The 14,970-nt window shown below is 43.0% G+C and overlaps 1 protein-coding gene across 1 annotated transcript in view; it reads right to left on the bottom strand.

Moving 5' to 3' along the window:
* Positions 1–1,555: 1,555 nt before the first annotated feature.
* Positions 1,556–14,970, bottom strand: part of NSG2 (neuronal vesicle trafficking associated 2) — a 37,767-nt gene continuing 24,352 nt past the window's right edge. Inside the window, exons 4-5 of the mRNA XM_032196791.1 lie at positions 5,073–5,183; positions 1,556–3,494 (exon numbers count right to left, since the gene is read on the bottom strand). Of these exons, the coding sequence (XP_032052682.1) occupies positions 3,303–3,494; positions 5,073–5,183 (303 nt within the window). The 3' untranslated portion in view covers positions 1,556–3,302. The remainder of the gene's footprint in view (positions 3,495–5,072; positions 5,184–14,970) is intronic.

Here is a 14,970-nt window from a genome sequence, read left to right as displayed (position 1 = left end):
ACATTTGCAGTCATGGAACTTGCAGCTGGAGTTGTTTGTTTTCTTTCGCTCTCCCATGAGTCTTCCTTGTTTTTTTTTCGTTTTTTTTTTTTCACTTTGCTCCATATAGATTTTGATCTTTATTAAATAGAAATAGCTATCCCCACTGACTCACTTATCTAATAATAGCTAGACCCTTTTAATTCAAATGATTTGATTCCTTTGAGTGTTTTTTTTTTATTATTATTTTTATTAAAGTAAACATACGGTTAGGGTATTACTGGGAGAGTGGCAATAGAAATACCACGGTCAAATTATCTTGTGACTCAATTCTGCAGAGCACACTGAATCCTTTTTAATACATTTCACAAGTACTCAGTAGTGACCTCTAACACCAGAGTGGTTTCTCTCCTGCAGTAGCTCAATTTCACAACTCTGAATACACTTTTTTTTTTTTTTAAAGGAAAGCCATCCAAAGATTTTTATAAAACATTCTTTAGCCCTTGGGAATGAGTCAATTTAATGCCAGGGTATCATTCCATTTCAAAGAGCTGAAGGATTTGAGGAAACACAATCTGCTTTCTGAACAATGTGAGATGAATACAGTTGTGGTTTCATTAGAAACCAAGCTGCAGAGTTTGGATACAGAGCTCAACTTTTCCGAAGTTCAGCAGCAGCTCTTGGTTTGTCAGCTGTACTTTCCTGCAACGTTCTTTTTGTGTCAGCCCTCCTTTCTAAGCCTGCTCCAGCAGGACAGGACAAGTGCCTCAGGAGTAGATAACAAAGGAGACATTGCTGCTAGCCAAAATTTCTATCAGTCACTGGCCTTAAAATAGGAGGGGAGGAGAGGTCCCTCCATAAAGCCAAGAATCACCAATCGAAAGCATTAGCCCTTATTTTCAGCAGTTTTATCACTGTGTTTGAGAGGATGCTGGAGAAAAGATTGAAGTTGCTCTTAAACCAAGATTATGCCTTGGCTGCATCCTCACTCTGAGGCCATCAGAACCCATCTGGTCTTTTTTCGAGGTCACAGGACAGTCCAGAAAAGTGCCCTGTTCCAGAAGGACCCATGGAGAACCATTTTTGCAACCATTACATTTCTTCTCTGTCACCCCCTACACTGCCACATTTCCAAGCGAGTGCTGGCATTGTGATAGGAATAACACAGAATAGCACATCATGGTGCAAGCTGAAGAGAAGTATTTTTTTGCCTAGTTTTCTTGTTAAAACTTTAGGGAAAAGCAAAATAGGCTTCTAATAGAGTCATGGATCCAGGAGTTGTGGTCATGCAACACGCTCTGTGCTCTGCGGGCTTTGAAGATCAGCTTGGTTTTAAGTACAATTTTTCTGTTTCCAATTAAAAACCGGGCAGGAATGCACAGAATAACCCCCAGTGATTAAAGCAGAAAACAGCAAGCTCTGAAAATGCCTCCTGAAAGCCAGAGCCATCCCATGCCCCACGCAAAGGCGCAGTCTCTGCTGCAGCCACGTTCTGCAGCTCCTGACACTCACCCGCCACCGCCGCCACCGCCACGTCCCGGCACGTCGCCAAAGAAACCTGCCCAAGCCACAGAGACACTCGGTCACATCTAGCTTTATTTTAATCCCGTCAGAAAAGTTCAAGAATTACACCAAAAAATACTTCAGTCTCTGCTACCTACTGACAAAAAATACACCACAAAATTATAAACTGTTCAGTGGTTTGCTGGAGTTCTGATTTTTGGTGGAGGGAGTGGTTTGTACATTTTGGGTGAGAAATGAATTTACAGGTGGAAGGAGAAGGAAGGGTAGGAAATCAGACAATGGCATTTGGCACTACATTTTTAGCTATGCTATACAGTTATTTATCATGATGCCTGTAAGGACTGAGGAGTTCTGCCCTCATTTACACCCTCTAGTGTCTATGTATGCAAAATGAAGGACAAAACTGCCCAATGCAGGGGAAGAAGGGGTCAGTTCCTAATTTCCATCCCAGTCTAGCCACAAATCTGAAAAAGCAGCCTTAGTAACACGTGAATCTTGCCCTCCATGTGCGCTCTGATCCTGCTGCTCAGCCTTTCCCTGCCTGCATTACTGAGCAGCAGAACCACTTTGCAGCAATGGGCCAAGCAGAGGCTCTAAAAAACAGAGAATCCTTTTTTATTATTATTTTTTAATCCCATCCGTCTGTTCTAGTTGTACATGCCATTTGTGAGGAGAGGATGTTTCACACTGGCTAGGATTGGACTAAGCTTGGGGTCTAGTCTGTGTATGCAAGCAGGGGTTTGATGGGACCCTTGTACTGAGAGTACACTATGGCCACCCCTCTCTAATTATCTGGAATGAAACTCTATATTGACATATCTGAAGATGAAGGAGGGAAGCTGGAGCATCCCGTTTCGTGGGTGAGAGGAAAATTAGGGGCCGAGAAGTTAGAAGTTTAATATTGTTTTATACTATCACCACTCTTGAAAGGCTATTACAATGGCATTTCTTTGTCTCGTGGTGACCCTCTGAGGGAGGCCTCATGTAACTTACCAAAAGTCATGCAGGAAAGCCAAGCCAGAAGCAGAAATGAAGCCCTCATCTCCTGACTCCTAGCTCTGTGCTCAGAAGTATGCCCATGATTTCTCTACAGCAGCTTCCATCCTGCTCCAAATCCACATTCCAGCCAGGGTTTCAGCCTCAGATCCCAGCCAAGATCACCAGCACAGTGCAGCTCTCTACAAATACCGAGATCTGCCTGGATTTGCTTAGGCCACTGTGCAGGGCTGCGTGCCTATGTCTTTGCATGTGTGTATGTTTGAGGGAGGAGGGGATGCTTGCATTTATCAGTAAATGCACATTGATACTAGATTTGATTTGACAGCAAAATATCCCCCCTTTGGCAAGCTAAACAACACTGCAGTGTCTAACAGGTTCTCTCTATCCTGTATCTCAAAAGGATTTTCAGCATGTTAAGTCTGTGCCACAGCTATCCAGCAACAATGAAACTTTGTGGGATTCTCTTTGCTGCTTTTATCCTCTCTGGCTGTTTACCTAATTTGCTTTTTTTGTTTTTTAATTTCTTTTTCTAACAAATAGTTAAGCAATGATTTAAAAATATTTTTACATCGTAAGGTACAGTCAACATCAAACATGCCTTTGTACAAGAGCTCGACTCGGTTACAAATCAACAAGAACAATGCACGAAAAGAAATATCCATTAAGATGACTCCCGCACTTGGGTTCTATTTATTCCCACCGTGCTGCTAGCACAGCACCCTCTCTCAACTAGAGCAATGCAGTATAGACATGGTGTTGTCCCCCCACCCTCCCACTTTGCCCATCACCACTTGTTAACTTTAATGACCTTCTGTCTTGGCAGCCTTGGCTTCATGGTTTACTGACCCTGAAGACAGCCAAGGCGATACAGCCCGGGAGCTGGTCTGCTTGGCCATGCTGTAGTGGCTGATGACAGTGTAGAACCTGCCCCGGGAGTTGGAATCCTGTGCGGAGTAGTACGCGTCCAGAGAGGCCGGGATGCACCGCTTATGCTGAAAAAGGGGAGAAAGCAAGAGAAGTAAAGCAGGGTCCCACCAGCCTGAGGTTCTCCCTTTAAAAATCTCTGGGTTAGGTGTTTGCATGTATGATGTTTGAGTCATATGCTGCAGCGAGAGCATCTGCTGTGCAACCCCTACTGCCTTTCACCAGCCACATGGGAATGCACAAAGTTTAGACTCGGGCAGCAGCCTTCCAAACCTGTTGCTATTGGCAACCCTGATTGCAGGCTGATTTCATTGCTGGATTGGAAATGAGGACTGTAAAATAAAGATCTGAGGGGTTTGGTACGTTACTGGCACATACAGAGATCAAGGCCCCTTGCTGGAGTCCTAGCAGAGTACACGGGGCAGCTCCTACCCTGTGCTGGACTGAAAGCTCTGTCAAGTGAAGTCTAGAATTAATCCTCATCCAGGCAGCGGACAGGCAGAGTTCTGCTATGTTACTGTATGTCATCCCTGACCTGTAGGACAGCCACCTTGGATGGGAATGGTAGGAAGCACAGCCCAGCTGGCCAGCCCTTGTCAGAGCTTCTTGTCCGTGCAGACACTGCCAATGCATCTCCTCTGTGCTACTGAGGTCACTTGTGTGCTAAGAACTGTACAAATAAAATAATTCATTTTGAAACAGCTGTAAAAGAGCAATGAAATAGTAAAAATGCCGGACAGGTTGGTATTCACCAGATTCAAAGTAGCACCAATGACATAAAGGGCCTCAGGTATGATTATTATTAAATGATGAGACTCCTCAACTCCCACATCAATGTGACTAGCTGAAATCTGAGTTCAAAGCTTTTTATCTTTTCAGAAGTTCAGGTTTGGATCTGTTTCTGAAATTCATGTCTGAGTCCCAACTTCACTTTTATATAACTTAAAAGAATAATTCACAATGACAAACACAGAAACATACTGACTCTATTTTCCAGCTCACAGAATAACCTCAGTGTGGTCAAGACTCCTACATGTTTATGAGTTTATTTGCAGCAAAGAGTCATTGAACTGTTTTGCAAAGTTTATTTTTAATTTTTAAAATTTTTTTCTTTTTAAATCTCAACAGAGTAGGCAAATAGTTCTCTGCAAATATTTGATATAAAACCACAGGGCAGTGGTTTTTTAGCAAGTAGGTTACATGGTTTCGTTCTTGATGGACCTCAAAAGCACACCAAAAAAATGAACCCCATAGGCAAATTTGGATTTCTTTCACAAAGGACACATGTGCCAGCACTCTGGGAGTTTGCTTTGCATTAAAATGTACAACAGTAAACCTCAGTCGCTTAAATGTGTGGGAAGAAAGTGCAGGATTCCAGCTGCAATAAATCCATTCACAAATATGAGGGATTGTTCCTGAACATCTGTCTGTAGTGTTCACCAAATGCTAATCCCAACAATTACAGTGTAACAGTAGCTGATGGAGGCAGATGCAAGTCCAAATTTCCCATAACACTTTTCCCATTTCAACACATTCTTGCCAAATGTTCTGTTTGGCCTGGTCAAAAAAGCAGACTAGACTGTAACCATGTAGTCAATTAGAGTATATCATTATCTCAGGCAATTCATCCATCTGAAGTTTCTTACCTTATAAACAAATCCATCTGGGCAACTGTGGTCGTAAGTAAAGGCTTTGTATACCACAAGAAACACTATGCAGGCAAGGAATGCAAGAGCCAGGCTTATGAGAATAGTGACCTACAAAAGAGGGATAATGTTACTCTACATATGTTAAAATGGCATATGAGCAACCTCATAATTAAATGACTTATAGTAACATCCATCCTAACAGACTGCAGTCTTCACTCCACTGTGCAGTACTTAACTAAGCATGGTAATTGAATGAATGCTAGATCTAATAGCCCCGAATTGTCACATCATTTCTATCCCCCTAGAGACCTTCGGAAGTGCACGTTCCTGTGTTTAACCCATTGCAATAGATTCTCCTAAGGCATTTGGTCTTCTCCGAGACTTTGTGTTCCCATGCTCTCAACCGAGACCTCTGCTGGCCCAGCAGGATTCACCAGCAGCCAGAGACTCCACATTTAGTGTCTGATCTGTGCAATAAGCTGCTTTGCAGCCATGGCAAGAAATGTTTTTCTGATAGCAGATGTAGGTAGGAAGAATGAAGCCTCTGTCGAACATGACCCTTTGTGCTTTCTGAGTGATGCTTTAAGGCTAAATTGCACCTCAAGTAGCTTGCAGAAGGGAATCCTTCTCAATCTATCAAAGTTGTAAAGGGAGAACAGTCAGCCACTGACAAAGGCCAACATGTACGTCCCACCATATATCCAAGAGCAGGCAGGCAGGCATCGTGACTGCAGTCTCTGTAAGCATTCCAGATGTCAGTGTTGGAGTTACTGGACACAAACAGGCCCAAATACTCCCTTTTCTCATTCCCAAGTAGGCTGCACCATTCTGTTTCTTTGCTGCAGCTCTCTTCTTCCAGCTCTTCCAGGTCCCATTTAGATTGTTCATTTAACAACAAGTTTGCTATCCCCATTCAGATGTCTGGATTGAAGCCCTGACCCTTGGTTGTAGCTGTGCTAAAACTTGTGTCCTCCCTAAGGACTGAGCAAGAGTCCCAAATGCACTCTCGTTCCTCTAGGAAGAGGTTCAAGTTCATAATTATCCCATCAGAGAAGCTGCACTTGGGTGTATATTTTAGTTTAAACACCTGGATAAGCACCAGCCCCACCTCCATTCTTTCCTTCCTCAAAGCTTTCTTGGCCCCAGCTGGTAATTCATCAAATGCCATGTAAAAGGCTCTGGACTTTTACTGCTTAAATTACAGCAACCCATCCTGTTGAGTCTGCTGTCTCACACTGATCTGGATTGGCATGAAAAAATCATAATCCCTGGGGCTTCAGTGTTACCATGCAAACTGGGGCTCATAATCAAATGAACTCACTTACTGAGATGATGAGGGTGGGAACAGCAATAGAGGATCACTTAAGACTGCTGCACAGCCAGCAGCGTGGGCAGGGAGCAGAGGCAGCTCAGCAGCTTCCCCCGGCTCGCAGGCACTGCACACCAGCAGCCAGGATCGTACAGGAGGTTTGCCTGCACTGAGAAGGTGCCGCAGTGTCCCTGTGTCTGTGAGCCTGTGCGAGACCTTGCGCTGAGGAAATTCCCACAGCAAAATACTGAGGTCAGGCATGGGTTTACAGGATGGACGGGGATTAATGAGGCTTTTGCCTACCCCAGCGTCAATCTGTTTGCTCCCGAACCCCACTTTTGCACCACAGCACCAGGAGCCGAGCCCAGGGCTGCAAATTCTCCCCGGTCACATTAAAACCATTCCACTTGGAGAACCACAATGGCTGGACGAGGAAAGGACTGCCTGCTTACCACTGGCTAACACCCCTGCCTGCAGGCATGTTCCCACCGTACCATGTATCTGCTTATCCTCATAACCAAAACAGACCTCCAAAGTACGCCCTCTCCCCAGTATCACAGCTGCATCCTCCTGTATGAAAGACAATCATTATCACCCACTTCCCTAGCAAGGAAAAGACACACGTTTTTCATTTATATCTAGATATTCAGCTATTGGTCCCCCCATCTTTTTGTTGTTACCATTATGTCACAATTATCTTTATTTTCTTGTACACAGGTGTCCATGGAAATTCAATAGTAGGTACAGGCAGAAGCTGTATGGAAGATTGATTGGTAATGCTAGAAAGTGGGGAAATTCAGAGATAATTCCTACAGTGTAGTGACTAAGCTTGTTAGGAACAGCAGGTAATAAATAATAAGCTGGACACATCTTAGAATTCATTAGTATAGTATAATATATAACAATATTATATATATAACAACAGTATTATATAACATATCAATAAAATATATTAATTGTTTAATACTAGTTCACAGAATTTTGCTCAAATTCTCTCCTTTGGTCATTGATATAGCTGTAATTCTGAGAACCTGTAAGATATGCAGTCCCTGCACAGACTCAAAGGGGCCGCTGTAATTGCTTGCAGTGCAGGAAGGGACTTCTCTCCCTCATCCATCCTGCAGAGATTCACTCCCAGGTGAGATGTATTCCTAAGCATGTAGCACATTGGGACTATTACTTAGAGAAGCTAAATCAGCCCTAGCCAATGCTTGAAGATCCAGAACTACAATTTTGGTGTCTCTTTTAAGAAAAAAAAAAAAAAAGAAAGAATGAAATTAAATCTTCATGTATGATGTCAAATCTGACCCAACACATACAGTTCAAAACTCAGGAGAGAGAAGTATGAAGATTATATCCAGAAGGAGAAATTCATAAATTCATTGTTAAGTCAGAATATTTTAGAATAAAAGTGTAAAAGGGTAAGATGACTAGGTAAGACTGGGACTAATGGGCTTTTCCAGTGGTGACCAGTTCACTGCAGCCCTGACTCTCCTTTTAGAATGACTGCTCATATTAACCTCCTCCTTGGGGTCTAATCTGCTGCAAAATGGGTCAATTAAGCAAAAGGCAGCTGTAGAGGGAGAAGCACTTACTGCTGGATGCCATCAGAGAACACGTGTAAGAGAGTCCTGGTGTGCTGAAGAGGTAGCTGGTAAAAAAGTACAGCTGTAATAATTTCACTAGTCTGACCAAGAAAATAAGGGCTCCACCTCCTCTCCAGCAAAGCATGTTTGCAGGCAAGCTAAATGTAAATATTTCAGACCAGTTTTTTTGTAGCCCATGTGTTCCCAACCCGGGGAAGCCATGTCCTTTCTCACAGGGCTTGAGAGGAAGAAACCTCAGGTTGATTCAAAGGAGATGGAAACAGAATTTTCCATGATTTCTGCCCCCAAGAGAAGTCATACTACACCTGAAAGAAATGAAAAAATGGCACTTTGAAGAAGTATACTCAAAAGGAGAGACTTCCTGGATTATGTATGCCAACACTCTACCTTATTCAACAGCAGAGCCACAAAAAAGACCCCTCTCCAGAAAGACCCAGCTCTGGCAGGCCAATGTGGAAGAGCATTTCCCTCTGTAGAATTAAACGCCCATCAGTTCTTCTCCATTTAAAAGAGGAGCATGGTAGGCCTAGTACCTCCTCTCATAACAGTTTAAGTAGTAACACAAAGATGACAATGACACAAGTTTCCTTTGAGGTTAGTTTGAAGGCACAAAAGCAAGACATACATCTTGGTCTACCAAAGCCAGTGTTTAGAGGGCGGTCCTGGCTACAAATTCAGCAAGTAAGAAATGCTCAGCTCTCTAGTTTGGTTGGTCTGCTGTAATTACAATGTACAGTGAATGAAGAAATCTTGCTTAGGTTAACCTGGAGGAACAAACTTATGCTCACATCAAAGGAAGAGACAAAGTGCACTAAAATTATACCAAATACCACCCAGGAATGCATAGGGCATAACTCAGTGAGAAGGTACCTCTTCTTTCTGAGAAATAAGACGATGCTCATCCTCTGTCTTTCTTTAGAAAATACAGCCCTCATCACAAGGGCTAGCAAGAGATAAACACGTGCAGGATGCACCCTGTGCACACAGTTCCTCCTGCCCTAATGTCTGCATGGCACCTTCCTCCTCCTCCTCTGCATCACAGTTTCCTCAAGAATGGGGCTGACTGCACCTAAAGATGATGTGAAAGGGGAATATCCCTTCAGCTGTGGGATGTCTCCCTCACTCAGAACGAATCTGTCTGCCTTCCCCGTGAGCTGCCACCAAAGTGGCTTTAAAGGCTTCTCATTCTGAGCCAGATAAAACGGCCAAGTTTTTCCTTTAGCCTTGAAAAATGGAAAGAACTGAGCTGTCTGGAGCAAGAACGGATGTCCCTTTTTTTTTTGTTAAATCCCCTGTACACGCACAGCCTATGGAAATGGCCATTAGTAATGTGATTTGACTGGTTCCTTTCCTCTTGTCTGCCCACTGAGCGCCTAAAAATAATAAATTCCCCTCTGCTCTGGCGCTCTGTTCCAGCAAAATGCTGACACCCAATTCATTACCTCCCGGGAGCAGGTCCCTTCCGCTGAGCTTTCCCCTCCCTCCCGGGTGTAATTGAGCCCATTCTCACCTCCCTCCTGCCGCTTCATGCACTTGCAAAATTACAGCGTGACACAATATTACACATGATGATACATAGTGTAAAATTGCTCTAGGATGAAATGTCATGTAAGATGTTAAAACCCAGAGGAAAGGGAAGGGGAAAAAAAAAAAAAAACCACCCCCAGATATTTCACCAAGCCAGAGCTAAGATCCACCTCTATTCCAGGGAATACAAAGCTTCGTTAGCATTCAAACACCAAAGAATCACAGGGCTGCAATACCTAATAAACCTCCACTTTTTTTTTTTTTTTTTTTTTTTTTTTATGAATAACATGAACCTTGGCAGTCTCTAAGCAATATAAACACTCACAGAGGGGAAATAAAATTTAGTGAGCAGATAAAACCTAGAAGTGCCGCAGGCATGAATCTGTCACGTGTGACTGCTCGAGTGGGTAGCTGGAGGGGGGGATTTGCCCACCCTCTTCCCAAAGTCATATACAGCTCCCAAAGGTTCCCTTAGGAAGGGAGTGCTGCAGAGAGAACATCACTACCACACCGAGGAACTCCGCATCCACCACAAAACGTGGAAAAAGGCTTGATCTAAGGCCCCTGACTTCAGTGAAGGATGATTTCATTTACCCATCAAGAAGAGCGCACTTAGCTTGGCTCTTCCTCATCCTTCCTATAGGTGAAGTACATACTGCATTTTCACAACAGCACAGATTAAAAAGAAAAAAAACAACACACATTCTCATCAAGCAACAGGGCATGGTTGCCACAAGGTTTTGCTCCAGTGAGATGATAAATTGCAATGGTGTTAGCAGTGTTCCTGTCAACCTGGCTTTTCGTACTGCCCATTGAAGTGTCCCTCCTGTTCTCTTTGATTTCAGTGACTGCCCATTATTACTTTTTGCCTCAGAAATTCCCTTTTTCCCTCTCTAGCTGCAGTGAAAAAGCCTCAGTTAAAAGCAAACCAGAGAACAATGCCACATCCAAGCAGCAGGGCATTCCTTAATAGCCACTTCCCTTCTACATTTTTTTTTATTGTTTTCCAAGTTTTTATTTTTCTTAGCCAAAAAAAAAACAAACATTCTATTCTGTGGCCTTAGTTTGCACAGGGGATGCACCCTTAACTCTCTATGGGAATCAACAAGACCAGAGAGCAGCAGGTCCCTCCAAAACCCAAGCCTTAAGGGCTTTGACTTGCACCGGCGGTTTGCCAGCCCTACTGGTGACCTGCTGAGCCACCGAGCCTGCAGAGAGCCGCACGCTGGCACTGGGCTGGTACTGACTGCCACACAGACCAGCGAGGAGCCTTAGAGTCCTGGGAAATCTACATCCTCTGGAAATACCTGGGAAAAAATAAAAAAAATAAAAAAAAAAAGGAAGCAGAGAAAGGCAGATCCTGAGCTGAGGCTGATGGGGATACTACTGCATAGAGCAGATATTCATAAGGAACATTTTTCAGGCAGTGCAGGTGGGGGAAGGGGCTGTCAACAGATGGCAGCTCCCTCAAATTTATGCACTGTTTGAACTGAGTTGACAAATATTTTTTTTCCCAGTGGGGACTGGATGCAGACTGCTCTCTGTTAGTATTCAGCATCCAACCTGTGCTGGTGAGTTGCGGGGGCGTAGGTTTTTTTTCCACATAAGCCACATATTACTTGCATTACCAGCTAGAGGAATATAACTTATAATCATGGCTCTGGTGTCAGGGCTTCTCAATCCACCTTTATATTTATTTATTTATTTTTCACAGGCTCTGCTAGTCGTGCTACACCCTGTGAGGACTCAGCATAAAGATAGTAAAAAAAAAATAAACAATGAAAAATTGGGTAGGGAGAGAAAAGAATGTGGGTACTCAAATGCAAGCCATCTCACAATGAGACACAGAAAATGATGTTCTACAAAACTGTCCTATTGAAGAAGGAAAGGTCTGTTTTTTTCTAATCAAAAACACAGTCATAATTAATCTAAAATATTTGCTCTGTGCAATATGGTCAACAGAGGGAGCTCAGTAAGGTTCCAGAAAGATTAGTTATTTATATGGAGATCCTCCACGTGGCTTAAGGAACAGCCCTACCAAATTCTCAGATTTGTTAAATTGAATCAGTCACTCAGACCTAGACCCACAAAAGCAGCCGAATGTCTAAATCTCCTTTGTTTTCCTACATTACAGTAGTATTTCAGCACCATCTGTAGGTGTCTTCAGAGGGGTAAGAAATGGTCCATTCTGGGCTTTCATGCCTTGCTCTGACATTTCTTGTTCTGGGTCACTAAGCTGGGTTTCCAACTCAGAAGGGCAGCTCGTCTAGTACAACCCTGCAATTCCAATGCTCCAACACTAAGGCTCAGTCCTATCACAGCTCATACTCAGGCAGCAGCCTTGTCATCCGCTGTCTGAAATCCATGTTGAAGATCACTGTGCTGCCATTTCTCTGGGGGGAAAACGGTTGCACCGAGTCCAGCTTTGGAGGAACTCAGCAAGAACCTCCTGCTGTTTGTGAACCAGGCACAAGCCTCAGGTGCCCAGGTGTTTAAATCCATCCTCCATTCGTCACAAAAATGGAGCAGAATGCAAACAGACAACATGATCTCTATCAATCTGTCTGAAGAAAGCCACAGGATGTCTGTCCAGTACTCATGCAATTGGTGTATGATGTTAGCAAGCACTTAGGTATCATCAAACATGGTATCTGCTTTTTCTAAACCTGGCACATAGCTGTTTGACTCTGGATACCTTTCCCACTGCTCAGAGCACTCAATATACATGCTTATATATGCTCAAGACAGCAGCCAGGAAGATGCCACAGCCAGGAAAAGCGCCGCTATCTACAGAGGAACCGTCCAGACAAGCAGCGCCCAGAGAAGAGTTAATGCTCTCCGAGTGCACAGAGTGGTGTGCTACAGTCAAGAAGATCAGAGCTTAATTCCTGAGTAAAGACTATTTACCATGGAAAAATCCCTGGAAATTCTCCACTGTTTTCCTAATCTTATCAGCTGTGATGGAAATAGGGGACCTCAGGAGCCAGATGCCTCTGTCCATTCCTGCACTGCAGTCTCGCTCTTTGCAGTCAAGTTTGTCCGGAAACGATGCCACTGCAGATACCATGTCTGGTTCTCCAGGATACATTCATTGTTGCTGGGTATTGGGAAATTTCATGACCTTTAATAGGCAATTCAGCTGAATAAATTCTATTGTTTTTATTTTTTTTCTTTGTAAAGTAATTTTGCCTCCGAATGAAGCAAAATTTGTTGTAAACAAAAACAGCAGAAATTCCATCAAGATCATTTTCATACAAGGGTGTAAGAGCTATGCTTGGATAAGCTACAAGGCTCCTTCAGTAGTTTATGCTAATGCTGTTCCACCTGGAAACCTCTCAACCCATTGACAACCTAGTTAACAACCTAGAATAAAATCACAAAATCATCAATGAATTTGCCACTGGGCCGGTCCCAGAGCTCCTGTTGCTCAGTAGAAATTTTTGAGCTCTCACTACACTGTCATATGCTCATGATCTCATTATAACAATTTATGCCTGACAGTGAAAAATTTAGGAGAGCAACTTTTTTCCCTTCATTCCATAACTTCTTCCAGCCGATAATTAGATGCAAGATTGACAACATTAAATCTTGACATGAAAGCTACACCTAACGTGAAAGACTCTGGAGCACGTCCCAGCTCCAGATTCAGCTGTCTATCCTGGCTGTCTCCCACCTGTAAGTCTAGATGAAATCCAAATACGAACCATCCCAAAATCTGAATCCTGTAAGAAAAAACAAACATAGGCACAGAGGGAGCCACTAGATGACAGGTTACTCAAATGGACTGACCAGTGGGACAAGGACTCTGAAATATGCCCCAAGAAGAGCTGCTCCATTGTCTAGATTCAGCCAAGGCAGTGTAGGGCACTGCACCCCATTATACAGACTGATCTGCTCCGCCGGTAAAACTCATTTGGCTGAACTTCTTCAAAAATGGCATTTCAGTCTTGATTTATAACAACCTTTTTGTAGTAAGTCGCTGGTTTCGCTGATTTTCTGAGAACAGCTTAGCCTCTGAATTTTGAAAGGCTAAGAGAAAAAAAAAAAAAAAAGTGGCACAATCGGGTCTTCATATTTCCCTGGTGCTGTTCAAGAAGATGTAGGATTTGTCCTTCATTATAACAGCACAGCTTTATTCCAGATGGTGTCCAGATTCTCAAGTAGCCTTTAGGAGATGCTTTGTCAAGTACTTAAATCTTCAAAACTATGGGAAAATACTTCTTCGTGCTACATGGCTTTTTACATGAAGCTTAAAGGTTTGGCTTTGGGTTTTTACACCTGCATCTTAGAATTCATTATCATAAAACAATTTGGCCCCAATTCTCCGAAGACCACTGAACACCAGCCATGAAGATGTTACAATCTTGGGGTGCAAAACCATCTCACATCTGTTCCACTATTTTATAGGTTTTCTTTAGCCCACAGAGCCCAGCAACCAAAATCCAAAGGACTTACAAGAAAGGGACAAAGAAAAGAGAGGGTCATCTCTCCAACTACCCTAAGCTCCAAAGATGTCTGCTTGAAAAAGCATTAGTTATCTCTGAGCCAGTTTGCTATCTCCACCACGTCCCTTTTGGCTCTACCCATTTTTCCATACACCACTCCACCACATCCCCACCTGGGAATCTCGTCATGTTTGCAAATCTTTAAAAGAAGCATCTATCTGCTGAGATGGCTAGGTACCCACCAGCAATTCCTCTGCTCTGTGCCTTGTAAAGCTGTGAGTGCAGCATGAGTGTGGAACAAGAACACCATGTTTCTAAGCAATTTGTCAAATAATTAAATTATGTGCACAATAACTAGCTGGCTCAATTATATTAGCCAGTCTCCATCATGTAATATAATTTCTAGTGGCTGTTTAGGCACTAATAGCCTCAGATCTTTTTAACTGTGCCTGGTGCCAGCTGCGGTCTGCATGATTCCTTTCTGTGCCAAGTTAAACCCCTTGAATGGAAAATTCATGGCTCAGTTTACAAGCCCCTGTTCCTTATGGAAGCTCTGAAATGCCATTTTCAATGAGGATGCTTCAACTGTTGAATGTTAGTGAATTTCCAATTAGGTAAATAAAAAGCTCTGTTTGTTTTGCTTTTTCTTTTCTGCTGTTTACTGCCATTAAAAATGTTACATCTGTTACCTTAATGTAAGTTCATTGGAAGACAAACCAAACAAGGTTTTTTGCCTGCTAACAACAAGAACTTTCCAACATGTCCCATGTTACACGAAACACAGATTTTTATCATTCAAACTTGTTATGTTTGCAGAAGACTGCATGACTTCTTCATGAGCTGCAGTAGCGCAAACAAAGTCATATTTTAAGCTCTTTCTGTTAAAACATAAAGCCTTTCTCCTTACAGCAGGCTCCAAGCACAGTCCTTTATGCTCAGAACACACTGGTATATTGAGGTGCTTTACAATTGCTTTTGGGAACACCAAATAAATACATGGTCTTTTG

Source organism: Aythya fuligula, chromosome 14 (genome assembly GCF_009819795.1).
Source record: "Aythya fuligula isolate bAytFul2 chromosome 14, bAytFul2.pri, whole genome shotgun sequence".
Classification (NCBI taxonomy): domain Eukaryota; kingdom Metazoa; phylum Chordata; class Aves; order Anseriformes; family Anatidae; genus Aythya; species Aythya fuligula.
The sequence above is the reverse complement of the archived record's forward strand: the minus strand, read 5'-3'. Positions and strand labels throughout refer to the sequence as shown.